At 43.5% G+C, this 17,403-nt stretch overlaps 1 protein-coding gene across 6 annotated transcripts in view; it reads right to left on the bottom strand.

Annotated features, from left to right (window-relative positions):
• Positions 1-17,403, bottom strand: part of SORCS1 (sortilin related VPS10 domain containing receptor 1) — a 547,844-nt gene that overhangs the window by 58,973 nt on the left and 471,468 nt on the right. For all 6 annotated transcript variants that reach the window (XM_045438838.1, XM_045438836.1, XM_045438837.1 and 3 more), the window contains exons 22-24: positions 16,059-16,171; positions 13,219-13,350; positions 2,786-2,885 (exon numbers count right to left, since the gene is read on the bottom strand). In XM_045438838.1, coding sequence (XP_045294794.1) covers positions 2,786-2,885; positions 13,219-13,350; positions 16,059-16,171 — 345 coding nt within the window. The remainder of the gene's footprint in view (positions 1-2,785; positions 2,886-13,218; positions 13,351-16,058; positions 16,172-17,403) is intronic.

The raw sequence follows: 17,403 nt of genomic DNA on the forward strand, positions 1-17,403 counted from the left end.
CTCCAGAGCTGAAGGAGTGGGGTTAGTTCTCTGCCTCATTTAACCGAGGACAGTCCCCTTACCAACAGAGGTCCCAGGTAAACAGTAAGGGAGGTTTTTTTTTTCTAATAAATGAAGCTACTCCACAGAAAAATATGTTGCTTGAAGATAGTGTTCGTTTAGAATCTGAGTAGCTGTAAAGCAAATTTTGCATTATGGGGGATGGACTAGTTGGCCACATCCCTTCAAACCCAGAGTTCAGTGTGGAGTATGGCTCAGTTGTCTTTAACCTCTAAACCAAAAGGGAACAAGGAACTCTAGCTGTCATAGGAGAGGATGGTAAGGTTCAGTCTGCCACCTAAACAAGCTGGACTGTCTAATTAGATTGATTGGTTAATCTATTTATTTATTTTTATTAAAAAAACAATGTTTATGCATTTTTGAGAGAGAGAGAGAGAGAGAGAGAGAGAGCACAAATGGGGGAGGGGCAGAGAGAGAAGGAGACACAGAATCTGAAGCAGGCTCCAGGCTCTGAGCTGTCAGCACAGAGTTCCATGAGGGGCTTGAACTCGCGAATCATGAGATCATGACCTGAGCTCAAGTCAGTAGCTTAACCGACTGAGTCACCCAGGTGCCCCAATTGGTAAATCTATTGAAAACAATTTGAAGTTGTTACGTTCCAGTCATTTGAAAAATGTGTCAATGGTGTGGCGGTGATGCCACATGGGAATGAGTGCAACTGATGTCCTTGTACTTTGTTTTCCAGTACAACCAGCCATGTGTAACTGCCCTGTGTCACCACCATTCACCAAAGACCAAAGGTCGACCTTTTGGGAGGAAACAGCTCATCTAGATTATCAAATGCCCTGAGATAAGTTGGCAGCTTTCTTTCCTGCCTGAGGCTTAACAGTTGCTCTCACAGGTGTTACTTAATTGTTCTCAATGTTCTCACACTTTCTCATTTTCTTCATGGCATTTTCATGAGCAACACAACTCAAAAAGGGGCATTTGTTAATTTGTTCCTTGTGTAGTTTTCCCCAGTGATGGAAGCTTCATGAAGGCACAGACTCTGTCCTATGCTGAGGACATTGCTTGGATCAGAGTAGGAAGGTACTCGGTACATGCCTGTTCAATGGATGAATTAGGATGACAAGATGGAGAATAGAAAATCAGCCCTCCTCAATCCTCCTTGCTCTGAAGGGTCATCTGAAGTGATACTCTGACTCAGTTATGTCTCCATTCAATCAGCTTGATGGCTTCCCAGAGCCCACCAAAGTAAGTACAAATGGCAGCCTGGCATATTTCCATACTCTACTTCCATATCTCATCCTCACAACAGTGACTTTTAAGTATTTTTTAAGGCAGTGGGATTTTTTTTCTAAATAAAATAGTTCATGAAACCCTAACAAAGAATAAAAAAAATAGAATCCAAGGAGAAAACAGGCCAGTGGCCAACCTCATTGGCCTTCCTCTAGACCTAGGCACACCTCCAGAATCTCCAGACAACCAGAGAAGGGAGGTGGAAGTTGCTGTTTTTTGTCCCCACTTATTCAGCATCTCCCAAACCCTGGAGACTTTCATGATCCTTCCTTGGGGCTTTGGTGCTTGAAATGATCTCTGGAGGTCAATCCTTTCTATCCATCGAGGTTCTTCCCAAAGACTACTTTCTCCATGAAGCCTTCCTGTATCATTCTGACTACACACAATTTCTTTCTCTTTTACATTTCCTATATAACTTTGATTGTTAACAATAAAAAAATAGAAAGAGAAACAATGGCTTACTATTATTAGTGCCAGGCACTACTCTAAGTACGTTATCCGAATTAACTTAATCCTTACATAATCCCATGGACACAGGTAAGAGTGCCACCTCTAAGCCTCCGAGATGTTAAGTTTCTTCTCAAGGTCTCTATGGCAAGGAAGTGAGGGAGCCAAGATTGCAACCTATGATCTGGCTACAAATTTGTAAAATCTAGTGCTTAAGTACACCAAGTCTCTATTTAAGCATTTATGCATTTTACTCATTGAGATACCCCGTTACTGCCCATTTCCCAACCCCCTGGCACCATAACCATTGCTGCCACCAAATTTTGCCACACCACAATTAGATTATATGTTATTTGAGGGCAAAGACCATTTCCTATTGGCCTTTGTATTCCATGGTGTACCAGAACTATACTCTGTAAAAATACGTACTCAGTAAATATTAATTTATTATTAATGTAACACAAAAATATGTATCTATATACACTTGGAATTACCTGAATTATCACTGAGATTTCTATATAGCCTTAGCAGGAGGATCCCCCAACCACCTTTTGCAGGTGAATAGACAGAAGCTCAAGGATACTGAGATCATACATGACCAACTTAGGGTTGCTCTTGGCTATGGCCCTGTACAGCTCTTAAGTCCCGGTTATTTCTACTCACTATCCCAAAACTGAAAGAAATAAAACTCTTGATAACGTAAATAACTGAAAATAAAGTTTTGCAACAAGATCAGATAAAAGGTTATTTGTAAGGCTAACTTTATTTTTGAGACTCCTGCTGAGACAGAGCGTGTCATCATTTGAGGAGTGTGTATCCTGGTGATTCCCTGACAGTTTTGCTGGTGCCTAAGTACAAAAGTCACCTGACTCTTATAGGTCCTCATTAGGGCAAAAATGCCAGGCAAAGGAACCTCCAAAGACTGATGCCCTATTTCTCGTTAGCAGTGGTACCACCTCGTCTTGCTAAGATGAAAAGACAGACTGGGATCCCCCTTTGCTAGAGCCACTAGCCCAAAGCCAGGGACCTGTAAACTGACCTGCTGTTAAGTGAGCCGCATGGACAAGGATTTGGACCCCAGGCTTCAGCTCAAAGTGCACCGCGTTTTGATTGAGCTTGTGGATCAGCAGTTCTGATATCTGAAAGAAGAAGTGTCAAAATGAGTGCCACCAAAACTGTCATACCAACTACATGTTGAGAGACATTTACTGTAGTTACCAAGGCATCCCATGAGTTATATAAATGAGTCTTGTATGATTTTGAATTTTTATTCCAGAATATGCAGACAATGGTGTTTTAAGCATGACCGGAATTTACATCCAACAAAATAGGACAAATAGTAAATATAAAAATTTCTGTTCTTAAAACATTATCCTATATTATCCTAGAAAAAGCCATGCCCAGTTTTTTGCAAGAGCATTTGTTATACATAAAAACTTAAGTGATTTTGTACAATTTACATATTCGGGTGAGGTTTGTATTCATTTATTTTACTTTTGATAGTAGACTCCATCTCATCTGTGCTCCCTTCTCCTTCCCCCCAACTGTATACTGTGGCTTTCACAGAATACTTTATGAATATGTATTGAATGGTAAATATAGTTCTGCTTAAATAATAAAAAGCACAATCTAGGTAATGCATTGGCTGATCCTTGTTTCATGCTTATGGACATCAGCTAAACAACTCCCCAGGCTGACACAGGTGTACTGGGCAGACCTATGGAATTCTGGACCACAAAATATTTAAGCCTAAAAAGAGGCAAAGGACCATGTTTCAGTAGGAATAGCACAAGGACAGTTTTATAGACAAGGCAGCACTGTTCACTTGTTCAAAGTAGAAAACCCAGCTCAATTTTCTTCTTCTTTCGAATAATTTCTGAAGAGATATTAGGGAAAACCACACCCCTGTTATTTTTATCTGGACTCCTTGCCTTACTTTTAACATTCTAATCATCAATTTAATATTTTATTTAGTATGCTATTTAAATCCAATTAGATGCTTTCTGACCCACCATTTTTTTTCCCTTTTATATTTGTTGAGTTTTATGTAGTCCACCGATTTGCCAAAATGACACCCTTGATTGATCCTTTTTTCAATTAAGCAGGGGCTGATGGCTTTGTTTTGAAGCAGAGAGTTCCTGGCAGAAGCCCCTGATGGGTAATGGAACTGAACTGCCCTGCACATGAACTTCTTTGCTTAACAACGGGAACTTGGGAGGACTGTCAGTGACCCGCAGTTCAACACCTGGGATCCAGTGCAAGCTCAGCGTCTCAAATGCTTTCATTTGGCAAACCATGCAGAAAAACAAGTCTGTGATACAATTATGGTGAAAACAACTTTATCCTCTATATTAGGCTACTCTTTTTCCTGGACACGAAGGATCTTCCAGAATGCTCCAGGTTTATAGGAACAGATTTTTAACACAGACTATATAAGATGGTTTTCCTCTGTGATCTCTAAAGTGTTGCAATGTATAGGTTCTTATTGTATCTTATAATTCAATTGGTAAGGTTGTTATGGGACTTTGACAGAGGATTTTTAGTAGAGGTCAATCAGAAAAGTTTTGATTATGAAACAGACACACACAGACACAGAGAGAAATGTGTATAAATATGTGTGAAATATATGTGTTTATATACATATGCATATATGTGTATATATGTGTGTGTGTGTGTGTATGTATATATATATATATATATATATATATATATATATATATATATGTATTTTTACATTTGTAGTAAATTATTTTAACTCAAATAGGAAAGACTTGTGAGAAGTAATTGAAGAGCTGCCTTGTTTTGCAGAGTCCATCTTGTGGCCAAAAGGGAAACATTTATTTGCAAGAGAAAGACTTCCCTCTTTCAACCAGTTGAAGTGATATTTATTTCTTATTCCCGAAGATGTTTTTTCCTCAAGTGAGAGATGCAAATAACTAAACCAGAAAATAGAGTTCATCAGAACAACAAATTTCTAATTTATAATCTCCAGGAGAGTTCCTTGTGAGATAATTAACTTCCAAGATTTGTTTTGGTTTATAACATTACTTCATTGGATTTATCTGTATCATTTACAAAATTAAGCAGGCTATGCCAAAATAATCTGGTAGCAGAAAGTAAGTTTCATGTAGTTAACTTGCATCAAAGGACATGCAATAAAGAACACATATCTGTGGGAAAGAAATTATGCACAGAAACAAAACTAAATGAAATGTACATTGCACACAAGAATAATCTCAATCATAACCATGCAATTCTCTATTCAAATAAATTAGTATGAAGCTGTTGACAGATTTGGACAATATTTAAAATTTTTTCATGCCGCTTGCACAATTATTTACCCTATATTTTTCATCAGATCCTAAGCTAAATACTTTTTATTTATATAATACACAGATACATAATATACCATACAACTCATATGCATGGAACACTTTATAGTGGCAGAGTTGTATATTTGTTACTATCTTTCTAACACAGCCTGCTGGTGTCTCCACGGAAAGGACCATGGATCTCACCGGACATACCTAAGTTTACCCAGTTAGCAGTTGAAGAGTTGACACCTGACTTTGGTTTTGTTTGACTCCTAATCCTGGGGCATTTTCATTAAAAATGTTTTCCTCGAACCAGGTGACAAAAAGAGAGAGCAAAGGATACCTGGAAAGAGGTCTGGCTGACCAGGTGTAGAAAATTAAAACAAAACAAAACAAACCAAACTGCAGCATTTCAGTAATTATGCTGCCATCTCTCATTCATCTGTGAGGTGCACGGCTTGTGACAGCAGTCCCATGTCAGCTGACCAGTATAAGCTGCGTGGACAGGCAATTGCCAACCCTCTCCTCTGGTCTGCCACATCCTGTTCACCAGTTAATACAATTTGTAATGTTTGGAAGAGACTTCGGCTACAAAAGGAGTGGAATAAGCTGGAATCCATAGGGATTGGCATATCCATAGGGAATCCATAGTGGCAGCAGCCTGAATGAGAAACACAAAACCTGGCATGATACAAACTAAGTGGAATAATGTGTGGCTGCTGGGACACTGAACCTGCTGAAGCCAGTTCCATATATTTATTTTTCTCTTACTGTCCAAAGTGTGTTGTCTTAGCAAATTTCATGTATCCTTTGTGCTGTGATCCCTCTCCTGCTGCTCTCCTACACAGTCCATTTTCTATTCTCCCTCAGCTAAATAATCACGATCAAAGAAACAACATATTATTCTTGGTATCCGCCTCGTGGCGGACTACGCATGTGATTCAAGTTTCACTTGAAGTACCAGCTAAAAACACAGTGGGGACGAGATAAAAATGCTGGGAAAGCTGCCATCAGAAGAGCATAGTGGGAGGGACCTGCTACAGAGAGAATGCCAATTCTCTTCCTTATCTTCTTCACAACATATAACATTAAGTATAGCAATCAGAATAGGCTAGGTTAGGCAGAGGGAACAGTGTTCGAATCTCAAAGGCTTCAAACAATGAAGGCATATTTCTGGCTTACATTTCCTACCCCTTGCAGGTAGGCAGTGGTGCTCATTATGGTCACATAGGGACACAGCCTGGTGGATGCTTCTATCCACAGCACTACAGGAGGGAAAAGAGCCCTCAAGGGTCTACAACTGGCATTTGAATACTTCAGCTTGGATGTGACACAAATCATTTCTGCTCCCAGCGCATTGGCCAGAATGAGTCACACGGTTCTGCCCACAGAAGAGACTCCAAGGTACAACCCTATCATGTATCCAGAAGGCAGGGAACTAGAAATATGTTTTTTAATGCTGATTTATTTATTTTGGAGAGAGTGAGGGCGGGGTAGAGAGAGAGAGGGAAAGAGTGACCTGTAAGCAGGCTCCGCGCTGTCGACACAGAGCATGACGCCAGGCTTGATCCCACAAACCATGAGATCATGACCTGAGCTGAAATCAAGAATCAGATACTTTAACCGACTGAGCCACCCAAGTGCCCTGAGCTGGACATATTCAGTCTACAGAAGTGATGGTTACCACACAAAGAACACAGTTAACATACAAACAATTTTAAATGAAACCAATAGGGGAAAACACACTCTCAGGTTGTAATGGAAGTGTCAAACACTGACACACGAAAAAAGAGAAATTTAAGGACAGAGAAGTTGGTAAATCTATGAAACTTATAAGCCAAAGAAATGGTACAAGGTCAAACTACAGACGCAAAATGGTCGTTGGCAGATGTATCAATGATAAAGCTACACTGGGCCAAAATATTAATGTTTATCTCTGAAGTTGGCAGGAGGAATACAAAGCCTACTGAATGTAGACAGCATTCTGGTGCCATGTTCAGTGATACTTGCCTGTATTGACCTTGGAGCTGACCCAAGTAGATCACTCCTGATCCTGTTACATTATTAAGGTCCTTTCAAATAGCAGTTGAAAAATCATCTTTTTGGAGTCAACAAAGAAGGATCTCTTTGAGGGATCCCTCAACAAAGAGGGAGACCTTTCCCGCTTCACCCAGCATAATTTTTGGATTATATCATGGAGAGGGCAATGGAACCAAACACTAATTCTAACACCAGCATACTCCATTCCCTTCCTTCTTAGCCCAAAAGAAACAGCTTGATTAAAGTGCCTGAGAAGTTTCCTGCGTGATATAATGAAGAAACATTGGTTATACATATTTCCTTCCCTTGTATTCCCCATCACCAGCTCTAAGTTTCTGTCTCCCTTTGCCATATTCCTTCTGGTCCAACTCTTACCTAATCAACTTTCAATTAGAGTTTCCTGCCTTAATGCTCTTCTTCGTAAACTCCAGAGTATCTCTATAATTCGACTCCCCATGTTAAAAAAATCTGGACAGGGCAGATTATGCAGGTAATAGTCTGAGATTATCAATTATATTTCATAACGAATCTTTAATTCCTTAAAATGCTGCTAGTAGACTGTTCCATTTCCAGAGACACCTTTCCTTTCTCTGGATTTTGAATTTTTTTTAACAACTTATTCATTTTTGAGAGACAGAGAGAGATGGAGTGCAAATGGGGGAGGGGCAGAGAGAGAGAGGGAGACAAGGAATCTGAAGCAGGCCCCAGGCTCCCAGCTGTCAGCCGAGAGCCTGATGCAGGGCCCAAACCCACCAACTATGAGATCATGACCTGAGCTGAAGTCAGACGCTTAACCAACTGAGCCACAGGTACCCCTAGATGGTGGATTCTGCATCTGTCAAAGGTATATGGTAAGAGAGACAGTTAAGGAGAAAATTCATTGTTGATGGTTGACATTTTTTTCCATAATCGTTTTATTTCTTCTAAATGTTTTCATGCCCTTTAAGATTCTGCAAGACAACATGTAGGCTCCCTATCTCCCCAGCACAGCATCACAAACAACCTTGGCAGAACATGATGGTCTTTCCTCTTTCTAGGAGAGCCAGATACAAATCAGTTCGCTTCCAAGGACTCAGAAGCAAGGGAGTACAGGGTGGGGGGCCGGGGGAAGGTTGCTCCATACCTGAGAAGCTGAGGAAGCAGGATGTGTTATCCCTGATGAGGCCAGCTAAGGGCAAGTGGGCCTTTTCTTACTCCCCAGAGATCTGAAATAAAGACTGGTAGAACCCTCCCAGACAGAGGTCACTTGATTAACCCTGCCCACGTTATCCTGATAACAAGGTCAAGTACTTCTCACTGTGAGGAATTTTCAATTTATTTCACAGACAAGATAGCTTGATCTGAGCCAGCATCTCTGTTCCCCCGGGGAAGCTAAGGGAGGAGAGCCAAGAGCCCTTTGCTGGGGCCTCACCTTTACAATCTTCTGGGTCCATCTGGCCAGGGTCCCACTTCTTCCCCTGCTGGGAGATCTGTGCTGTATATTTACAAGAAAGCAGCTGGAGCATTAAGAGAGGGGTAAGGTCAGCCCTTCCCAAGTTCCATCTGGTATTTGAGTGCAGACTTCAGGGCGCAGTGGGGAGGGGCGGGCGTTCCTTCTTGTTATTTGGATCTGCTTTGCATTCTTTTAAATTTCTGTGGAATTTATTACAAAGGGAGTCACTTGCATGTGTCTGCCTGGTGTTACTTCTCTCTTCCTAGTTTTCTTTGAGGAACCGTGTCCTTCTCCATCTCTGTCCAGTTGATTCTGGAGAGGCTTTCTGAAACCCTGATCCAAGCAACATATCAAACCTCTGAGTTGTCGGAGGCAGCACTCTGTCTGTCCGACTATAGGGACTTGTAAGAGATGCCTGCTTCACCCAGGCTAAGCCAGTGCAGACTCCTCTGGCGCTACTGGGTGAGAGGCAGTGCTTCCTGAATGGGGCTGACTGGCCAGCTGAATAGAGGCTGGAGATTCCTGTGGCCACCCTTGCCTTCCTGCCCATTGGCTTCGTTCTCAGGCGGGTTCTCAGGCCTGCGCATTGGCTTCGTTCTCATATGGTAGCAAAGAGATGGGGAAAAGAGGGAAGGAGGAGTGTGTTTGGTGACATTTTTGAGTGGCTCTGAATTCATCCATGTGGGCACTGTATCCTTGGACCTTCCAGTTAAATAAGCTCATAATGTCACTGTTTTTCCTTAAACTGGTTTAAACTGGTTATCAGTCAGTCGCAATCAGAAATAAAAAGAAGAAAGATCCCCAAACTCAAAACAAAACAGAGCACTTCTCATTCATTTGGTGCAGCAGCCTTGGTATTTTCAGGCCCATGGAGCAGAGTGGTATCTGATCCACGTCTGCAGGAGGGCCATGTGGGGGACAGCGGGCTTGAGTTCCTTGTAGAAACAGAAGCTGTGTCACCTCAGGCAAGTCACTGACTTCTCTGTGTTGGGACCTCAAATTCCTTCATTTTAAAGGGACTGGGTCAGAGAGAAGCGTCCAAGCAGCCTCTTAGGGTTGAAAACTACAGGTTTCTAAGGGCAGCCCATGTCACAGCATCTTGACCCAAGGCTCAGTTTTAAGTGTTGATTTTGTTACTGGACTTTTTAAATCAGGATGAGGACATTCCCTAATATAAGGACACTGATTTCCCATGTGCTGGGTTTGATATTTGCTTGCTTTGAGTCCTAGATAAGCTGGATACACTTGTAGTTTCCTTAAACAGACTGACAATTGCTAGCCTGCTAGTCTGATTCCGTTCTTGATACAAATCCACTTGAAAACTCTGATGGGTCTTCCTTACTCCTGCATAGTTACTCATGTGCACGCTTTCTATCTCTGCCTGTCCTCCTTCTCTTCTTGATTTTGTGTGATTTCATTCATTTCTCTTTTTCTCACTCCCACCAGCATCTTTCTTCAATACATACCCTTGACCAAGCCCAATAGTCTCTTTCACAAGCTTAAACTTTCCTTTTGGGGGCATCTGGGTGGCTAAGTCGGTTAAGTGCCTGACTCTTGGTTTTGGCTCAGGTCATGATGTCGGGATTTTGTGAGTTCAAGCCCCACGTCGGGCTCGGCACTGGCAGTGTGGAGTCTGCTTGGGATTCTGTCTCTCCTTCTTTCTCTGCCCCTCCCCCACTCACACTGCTTCTGTCCCTCTTTCAAAAAAAAAAAAGAAAGAAAAAACAAAAAACAAAAAACAAAACTTTCCTTTTGCATTTCCATATATTCTCTTGTTATCATAAGATGACCACACATGTATCCATCATTTACCTGCCACTTAATGAGCATTTATTATAAAGCCAAGTACTTTGCATATCACTTCTTTTTTTTTTTTTTAAGTTTATTTACTTTTGAGAGAGAAAGAGAGAGCACAAGCAGGGGAGGGGCAAAGAGAGAAGGAGAGAGAGAGAGAATCCCAGGCAGACTCTGTGCTGCCAGCCAGCTCAGAGCCCAGACGTGGGGCTCGAACCCACTGACCAACCGTGAGATTGTGACCTGAGCCAAGACCGAGAGTCTGACGCCCAACTCACTGTGCCACCCAGGCGCCCTGCGTATCATTTCTTTAATGTTCTCTCAAATACCCTACAAAATGGGTATTACAGATTGTGGGACTTTGGGGAACTTACTTAACTTTCCTTATCCTAAATTACTTCATCTATAAATAATGAAAATAATGGGTATCAGAGCTGAAACTAGAAACATGGTTTACATGTTTCCACTCCCATGTGTTCTAATAAAATGGCTAATTTCCCCAGAATGTGTGCCAAATGCTAAGTCACACAGCTTTCAAACAAGCCAGCTGCCTTGAGACCTCTGATTCGATGGTTCATCAGTGACACCAGGCTGCCTCAGGGACAACCACTCATCTCTCAGAATGTCTCTCTCAGACGAGGGAGAGAATAAAACAAAACAAGAACTCCAGAGAAAAGAGTCAAAACAAGATACATTCATAAACAAGCAAAAGAAGCTTCATAGAACGTACCCCTCTTCTGTCCACATTTCTCATCGAGAAAATGGGATCCTTTTAGGAAAAAAAAATGAAAAGTGTGAGAAAGAGAGATGCACAGATGATGTGACAGGAAATTAGCTGGCTCTAAATCTGGACTCTCTTCCATACCTGAAAACATGAGAAGCTGGATTTCATGGAGAACTGGTAAGATTTCCAGAGGAGGAACAAATGCACGTGTTTCTACCTAAAGGCTGTGGACACTGATGTACCTCCCGCCCAGCTTCTCAGCAGTGCTGGCAGAAGAGGCAATCCGTTTCTTGCTCCCACCAAGTCACAAGTGCAGATGATAACTTGTGGAAAATAATGGGAAACTGAGTGCTAGGGCTGAGCGGGGTCAGAAGCAAATCTGATGGACCCCCCCTACCCCCCTACCCCGCCCCACCTGCTCTTCAATTGCAGTTCTCTAGGAAATGGACTTCGACAGGACAGCTTTGTTCTTCCTTACTTGTACAAGGAGGAAATTACAGAGGTGAGCCTTCTGCCAAGTGAGAAAGCAGGGTCAAAAGGAGGGTGTGTGCTGGGAGGTGGGCCTGGCTGTAATGTGGGGTTGTTGTTATACAGCTGTTATAGGAGATTCTCTAGTCAGCCTGGCAGACTACAGATCATGGGACTAGATTATGGGCTCATTCTTTTTATTATTTATTTAATTTATTATTATTATTTTTTAAATTTACATCCAAATTAGTTAGCATATAGTGCAACAATGATTTCAGGAGTAGATTCCTTGAGCCCCTTACCCGTTTAGCCCATCCCCGCTCCCACACCCCCTCCAGTAATCCTCTGTTTGTTCTCCATATTTAAGAGTCTCTTCTGTTTTGTCCCCACCCCTGTTTTTGTATTATTTTTGTTTCCTTTCGATTATGGGCTCATTCTAAGCAAACTGAAAAACTCCACGTGCTCGAGGGGACAAAGCCAGTATTTATTCAGAGCCTGGGAAGAATCCTATTTTTAATCTTTCTGCCAGAAAGAACTGAGAAACCAGAATCGTGCAGTCTCTAATGAGGTAACCAGCTCCAGACTGATCATTTTATCTCAACAGATGATGAAGAAGGGGAGCAGGGGGAAGGGGAAGGAGAGGGAGAATAGGAAGAAGAGGAGGAAGTAGAGAAAGGAGAACAACAGCATAATAATAATAATAATCCTCACAACACAGATTAAAGAATCTTTTGAAGTTAAGAGGAAGAGAGGGAGAGGCCAAAGATCAAAGGGGGCAGGAAAGAGAAACACACACACACACACACACACACACACCCCAGTCTAATACTGCAGGAGATCAGGAGATGGTGGACATGAGGAAAAAAATGGACCCCACGAACCACTAGAGATTATCTACAGCTAATATTACTTCATTTATTACAAACACAAATCAGGTTAACTTCACATAGTGGGGATAAAGAGGATTGATGATTTGTATACAAGTCATACCTTTTAAAAAAGACATCATGGGGGCACCTGGGTGGCTCAGTCGGTTCAGCCTCCGACTTCGGCTCAGGTCATGATCTCTCGGTCCGTGGGTTCGAGCCCCGTGTCGGGCTCTGTGCTGCCAGCTCAGAGCCTGGCGCCTGCTTCAGATTCTGTGTCTCTCTCTCTCTCTGACCCTCCCCCACTCACACTCTGTCTCTCTCTGTCTCTCTCTCTCTCTCTCAAAAACATAAATAAATAAACATTTAAAAAAATTAAAAAAATAAAAAATAAAAAAGACATCACATGTGTCACGCCATTTGATTCTCGCGACGCGCTCGTGATAAAAGTAAGAAACAAAAGGAGTAAATGGGTTCAACCTCCATGCATTATTCGGCCACTTGCTTTTTCCCCCACTTAGTATCTTGGACAATTCGTCACACAGATTTATCTAATTCATTGTAAATACCGTGTTCTCTAGTGTGGAGATATATCCCGAATGGTTTAGCCACTGCCTACAGTCACCACTCCCGCGTGAGTTTTGTGGTGATGCTGTAGTTAGGATCACCAGATCACGGATGAGACACAGAGGACCACAATGCTGAAGACGCCACAAGCAGCCAGTGTGCTCCCTCTCAGGTCCAGCGCCCTGAGAGCTGCTGTGCTGGTGATCGGTACCAGCAGGGGTGTGGCTCAGACTGCTGCGGAACCTGAATGTCACCTGGGGGACTCACCTGCTCCAGGTCTTCCGCTGACCTTTTGTTTTCTCCAGTCGGATCCTGATAGGGCAAGACAAAGAGCTCAGCTGCGGTGGGCAAGCCAGGGAGCACTGCCACCAAGATGTGCTCGCCTGGGACCCCTGTGGCCTGAGGGAGAGACAGAAGCTCCTGTAAGTCCCACAGGAAAAGGTGGTGAGAAGCATGGAAAAGCACGGAGTTCTCTGAGAGGGTGGGGGGTGCAGGCAGGCAAGAAGGACGTGAGCTTTCTGGAAAGGACCTGAAATGGTGCAAGGCCTCTGAAGACTGTGCCAATGACACTCCCAGGGGCGAAGTTAGCGATCTGTCCCCAAGGGATGTGGGTGCTGCATCTCTATTTCTGCCACAGGATACGTGGCAGGTAGAAGAAGGTTAAACAGTGGCCCAAGGCCACCCAGGCAGTGTGTGGTGATGCTGAGTTTGGAACTCTGGTCTGACCACGAAGCCCGTGTTCTCAAGCACGGCTGTACTGCCTCCCTTCACCTGACGCTTACATGCAGGAGCCCCTATCCCAGCTAACGTCCTCTTTTAGGGCCTTCCTCGATTTGAAACTCAGACATTATATCTGAATCATCCTCATTATATGCAAAAATGTTGATTGAATGACTTTTGTTAAAGATTTCACTGTGAAGTGTCAAGAGAAAAATCCCATTTGATGAGATAAAGGGAACCGGTTTTTAGATAATATTCAGTTACATAGTAAATTGGAAGAAAAATGCCAAAAAAAGTTGACCCAAGTTGTATCTCTTACAGGGTTTATTAGAGTCCAATTGATAGTACGGTACCTTAGGGCTTAAGGAATTAGCCAAGTGTAACTACCCATCTCAAAGACAGGGTGGGATGCTAGGAACCAGGGGCTGGGTCAGCTGCCTCCTGAGATTGGGTAGCCAAGGAGTCTTTGAAATTGGAAGGGATTGGCCCCTCCACCCTACAACACCCTGTCCTGAGAGATGTTGAGTCAACATGTTTATTCTGTATTTAGCTGATTATGCTATGCGGCAGCCTGGAAATATTGATGAGCAGGAGTTTCTAGCCTTCTGGACAGCTGGTGGAAAGGTAGACGCCCAGGGGATGTGATCCCTAGACTATAAATGTGAAGACAAAGCAGCCTGGAAGACTGGTCACTGCCGAGCTAATGCCTAGTTGATAAATCACCTGGGGGAGTCGGGCAGCTACCTGGGACGCCTATAGGGATATGGATCCCCCGAATGCTACAGATGGAAGGAAGGTATCTGCAGACTCATTGAGGGGTGTGAGTCATCTCTCTAGGACAGCGGAGGAGAGAAACCAGTTGTCACCCCAGGGACAAACAGCTCCAAGGGCAGAAGGATCCATTCCAGGGGGCCTGTAGTCTAGTCGCTGCGCCCCCTGGTGGCCATGATATTTAGCCACCACCAAGGTCTCAGACGCTGAATCATGAAGACAAAGGTGAGGTGGCATTTACACAGAGGCACATGAAGGTAGTCCTTCTCCACCCCACTGTTCCATGTATTCCTGTTTCTCCATGTAATAAAGCAAAGGATGGCCATCGAATGGAGTGGTTGGGATCCCACAAGGGTGGTCTGATTCGAGTCTGATTTTTAACAGTTTGGCCTTGGGCAGGATACCTAAGGTCTCTATTTCAGTTTTCTCAGCTGTAAAATGGGAATTATCAGAGAACCTACATCAGAAGCTAGTTCTTTTGTGATTAAATGTGCTAACAAAGGAAAAGCACTGAGAAGAGTTTTTGGAATACTGTTAAGTTCTACATAAATATCAACACAGACAATGGCATGAATGAGGACAAGGCCAGCCCTTTGTCAAAAGGCTGGGCATGAGATCTGTTTTCTGAGCAGGGGTTATCTGAATGCCTTTAGCCCATCAGCTTCTTTATGTCACAAGGCATGATGTTCCTGGGTCCAGGAAACAATGGATAAAACACCCTCAACTGATTTTCCTTTTCAGACTAAGAAGATACCCTGGGGAAAGACAGCTCATCTCTGATTTTCTGGGTTTGTGCAATAAATCCAAGCAGCTCCATGAGATGGTATCCCCATTCCTCTGCTTACTCATGAAAGTGGCATATGCAGGGCAAGATGTGCCTAAAGAGACTGTTTTCCCAAATTATCAGTGATACTCAGACAGGGATAAACCACACCATCTTGGTATTCTCCCAGAAAACTTAGGGGGTTGTGTTTCATGTGTACAAACCCAGACATTGGACTCAGACCCTTCACTTCAATGCAGGAGCTTCATCACTTATTAGCTGTGAGACCTAAACAAGTTATTTAAAGTCTCTGAAACTCAGCTGTTTTGAAGGCAAAATGAGGACAATAATACCCTCCCATTGGGGTGGTTGCAGGAGAGAAATGCCTTTAAAAGAACTGAGACACAGAGAGACGGCTGACCATCACGTGCCGAGGGCTCACTGCCTGCGGGGCTGGAGTCCAGGGTTGCTCTCACTAATCGTATTCATGTTGTGTCCCTTCAGTGTTGAGCAGGTGGCTGATCTTACACTTACTAATGACCTGATCATGAACCCTGCCGTATGAATATGATGGTCATAAATTTCCATGTTTCTCTTCTCTAAGCAGAAGAAAAGTTTCACAAGGCGGAAGGACCATATGTTTGTTCCCAGTCTCATCCCCCTAACCCAAGCGACTGTGCTGTGTCTGCCTGCATGGGGATCCACTACGCAGAAAGCAGGTGTTTAGCCAGACCTCCCACGGGCTCTAGCTCGTGCCCTGTCAGCTCTCTGCACAAGAGGCCCTCACCATGCAGCTCTTGGAAGACAGAGAGAAAAACGTGTCGGGACAAGAGAAGGAACTGTCTGCACTCACTTCCACCAGGGACTTTTTGATGACTCGGCTGATGTCCCTCCTCCACTCAGGGATATCGGGGTTGTAGTCGTCCAGGTTCGGAGAGAAGGACAGGCGAAGGGACCGGAATTCCTCTGGGGATACAACAGTAGGGTGATCACCGTAAGTCCATGAGTTTTCTCAAAAGTGTGCTGTACTTTATGTTTTATGCAAAGCCTTTGTAATGTGTCTTTTTCCTCCACACTTGCCAGAGAGCCTTCTGGAAGGAAAATCTGCTATTCCCATTCTAAGCCTGCTACCTCTCCCAGCCTTCGTTTTCTAAACCAAAGCCCTAGGTCTGGCCCATGCCTTGCTCTGCAGCCTTTGCCGACGGTTCCTAGTTCTGGACTGTGTATTCCCAGACACGAAAGGCCCGGCATGCCCTGAATGCATGGCAGGTTTCTGACCCTGAGCTTCTGCACTTACTGTCTGTCCCTTCCAAGGAGCACCCCATCCTTTCTATTGTCCACACACACAGTATTCAAGCTCTAGTTCGAGCACTTACCGATTGAATCCTTTCCCCACCATGTTTGTCTTTTTTAAGGGCACTACTGTGAGGAGCACCTATCCCCATTATCATTATATGATTGTATTATTATTATTATTATTTGATTACATGATTATAATTATTATTATTGTCATTCTGTTGCTATGTTTTGTTTGTATGGATCTGTCATTTGATGGAATTTTAAGCTCCTTAACCCAAATAATTTGTTCACTCTCTCTGTAGCTCCTGAGTTCATCGTGATCCTCAAGATAGGATGGGATGACAAAAGCAAGGGTCTGATGGGGAGAATACGGGAAGCCAGAGGAACTCGGAGAACCACAGCATCAAGACAGATGCATATGTGACATTTATGGAAGAGAGGGAGCAAGGCTTGCTGACCACTCTGCAGTTGAAGAAGGTTCAGCAGGACTGTCAGGGAGTCTCCGAAGGCACATCAGTGATGAAGGAGTACCCTGCACCCTGGGAATAGGTCTGTTTTAATATCCCTGTCACACTCTGTCATTAGCTGGGATTGGCACATGGGAGGCGTGGCCTTGGCCCAAGCACAGTCACGGGTTTCAGAGCCCAGCCCTGGATAACTTAGCTGAGTACAAGTCAGGTCATGTCGCTGCCCTAAAACCTGCTAGTGGCCCCACATGGTGATTAGAATAAAAATTCAGCTTTAAAAAAAAATTTTTTTTAATGTTTATTTATTTTTGAGAGACAGAAACAGAACACGAGCAGGGGAGGGGCAGACACAGAGAGGGAGACACAGAATCCAAAGCAGACTCTAGGCTCTGAGCTGTCAGCACAGAGCCCCATGCGAGTCTCGAACCCACA

Source organism: Leopardus geoffroyi, chromosome D2, assembly GCF_018350155.1.
Source record: "Leopardus geoffroyi isolate Oge1 chromosome D2, O.geoffroyi_Oge1_pat1.0, whole genome shotgun sequence".
Classification (NCBI taxonomy): domain Eukaryota; kingdom Metazoa; phylum Chordata; class Mammalia; order Carnivora; family Felidae; genus Leopardus; species Leopardus geoffroyi.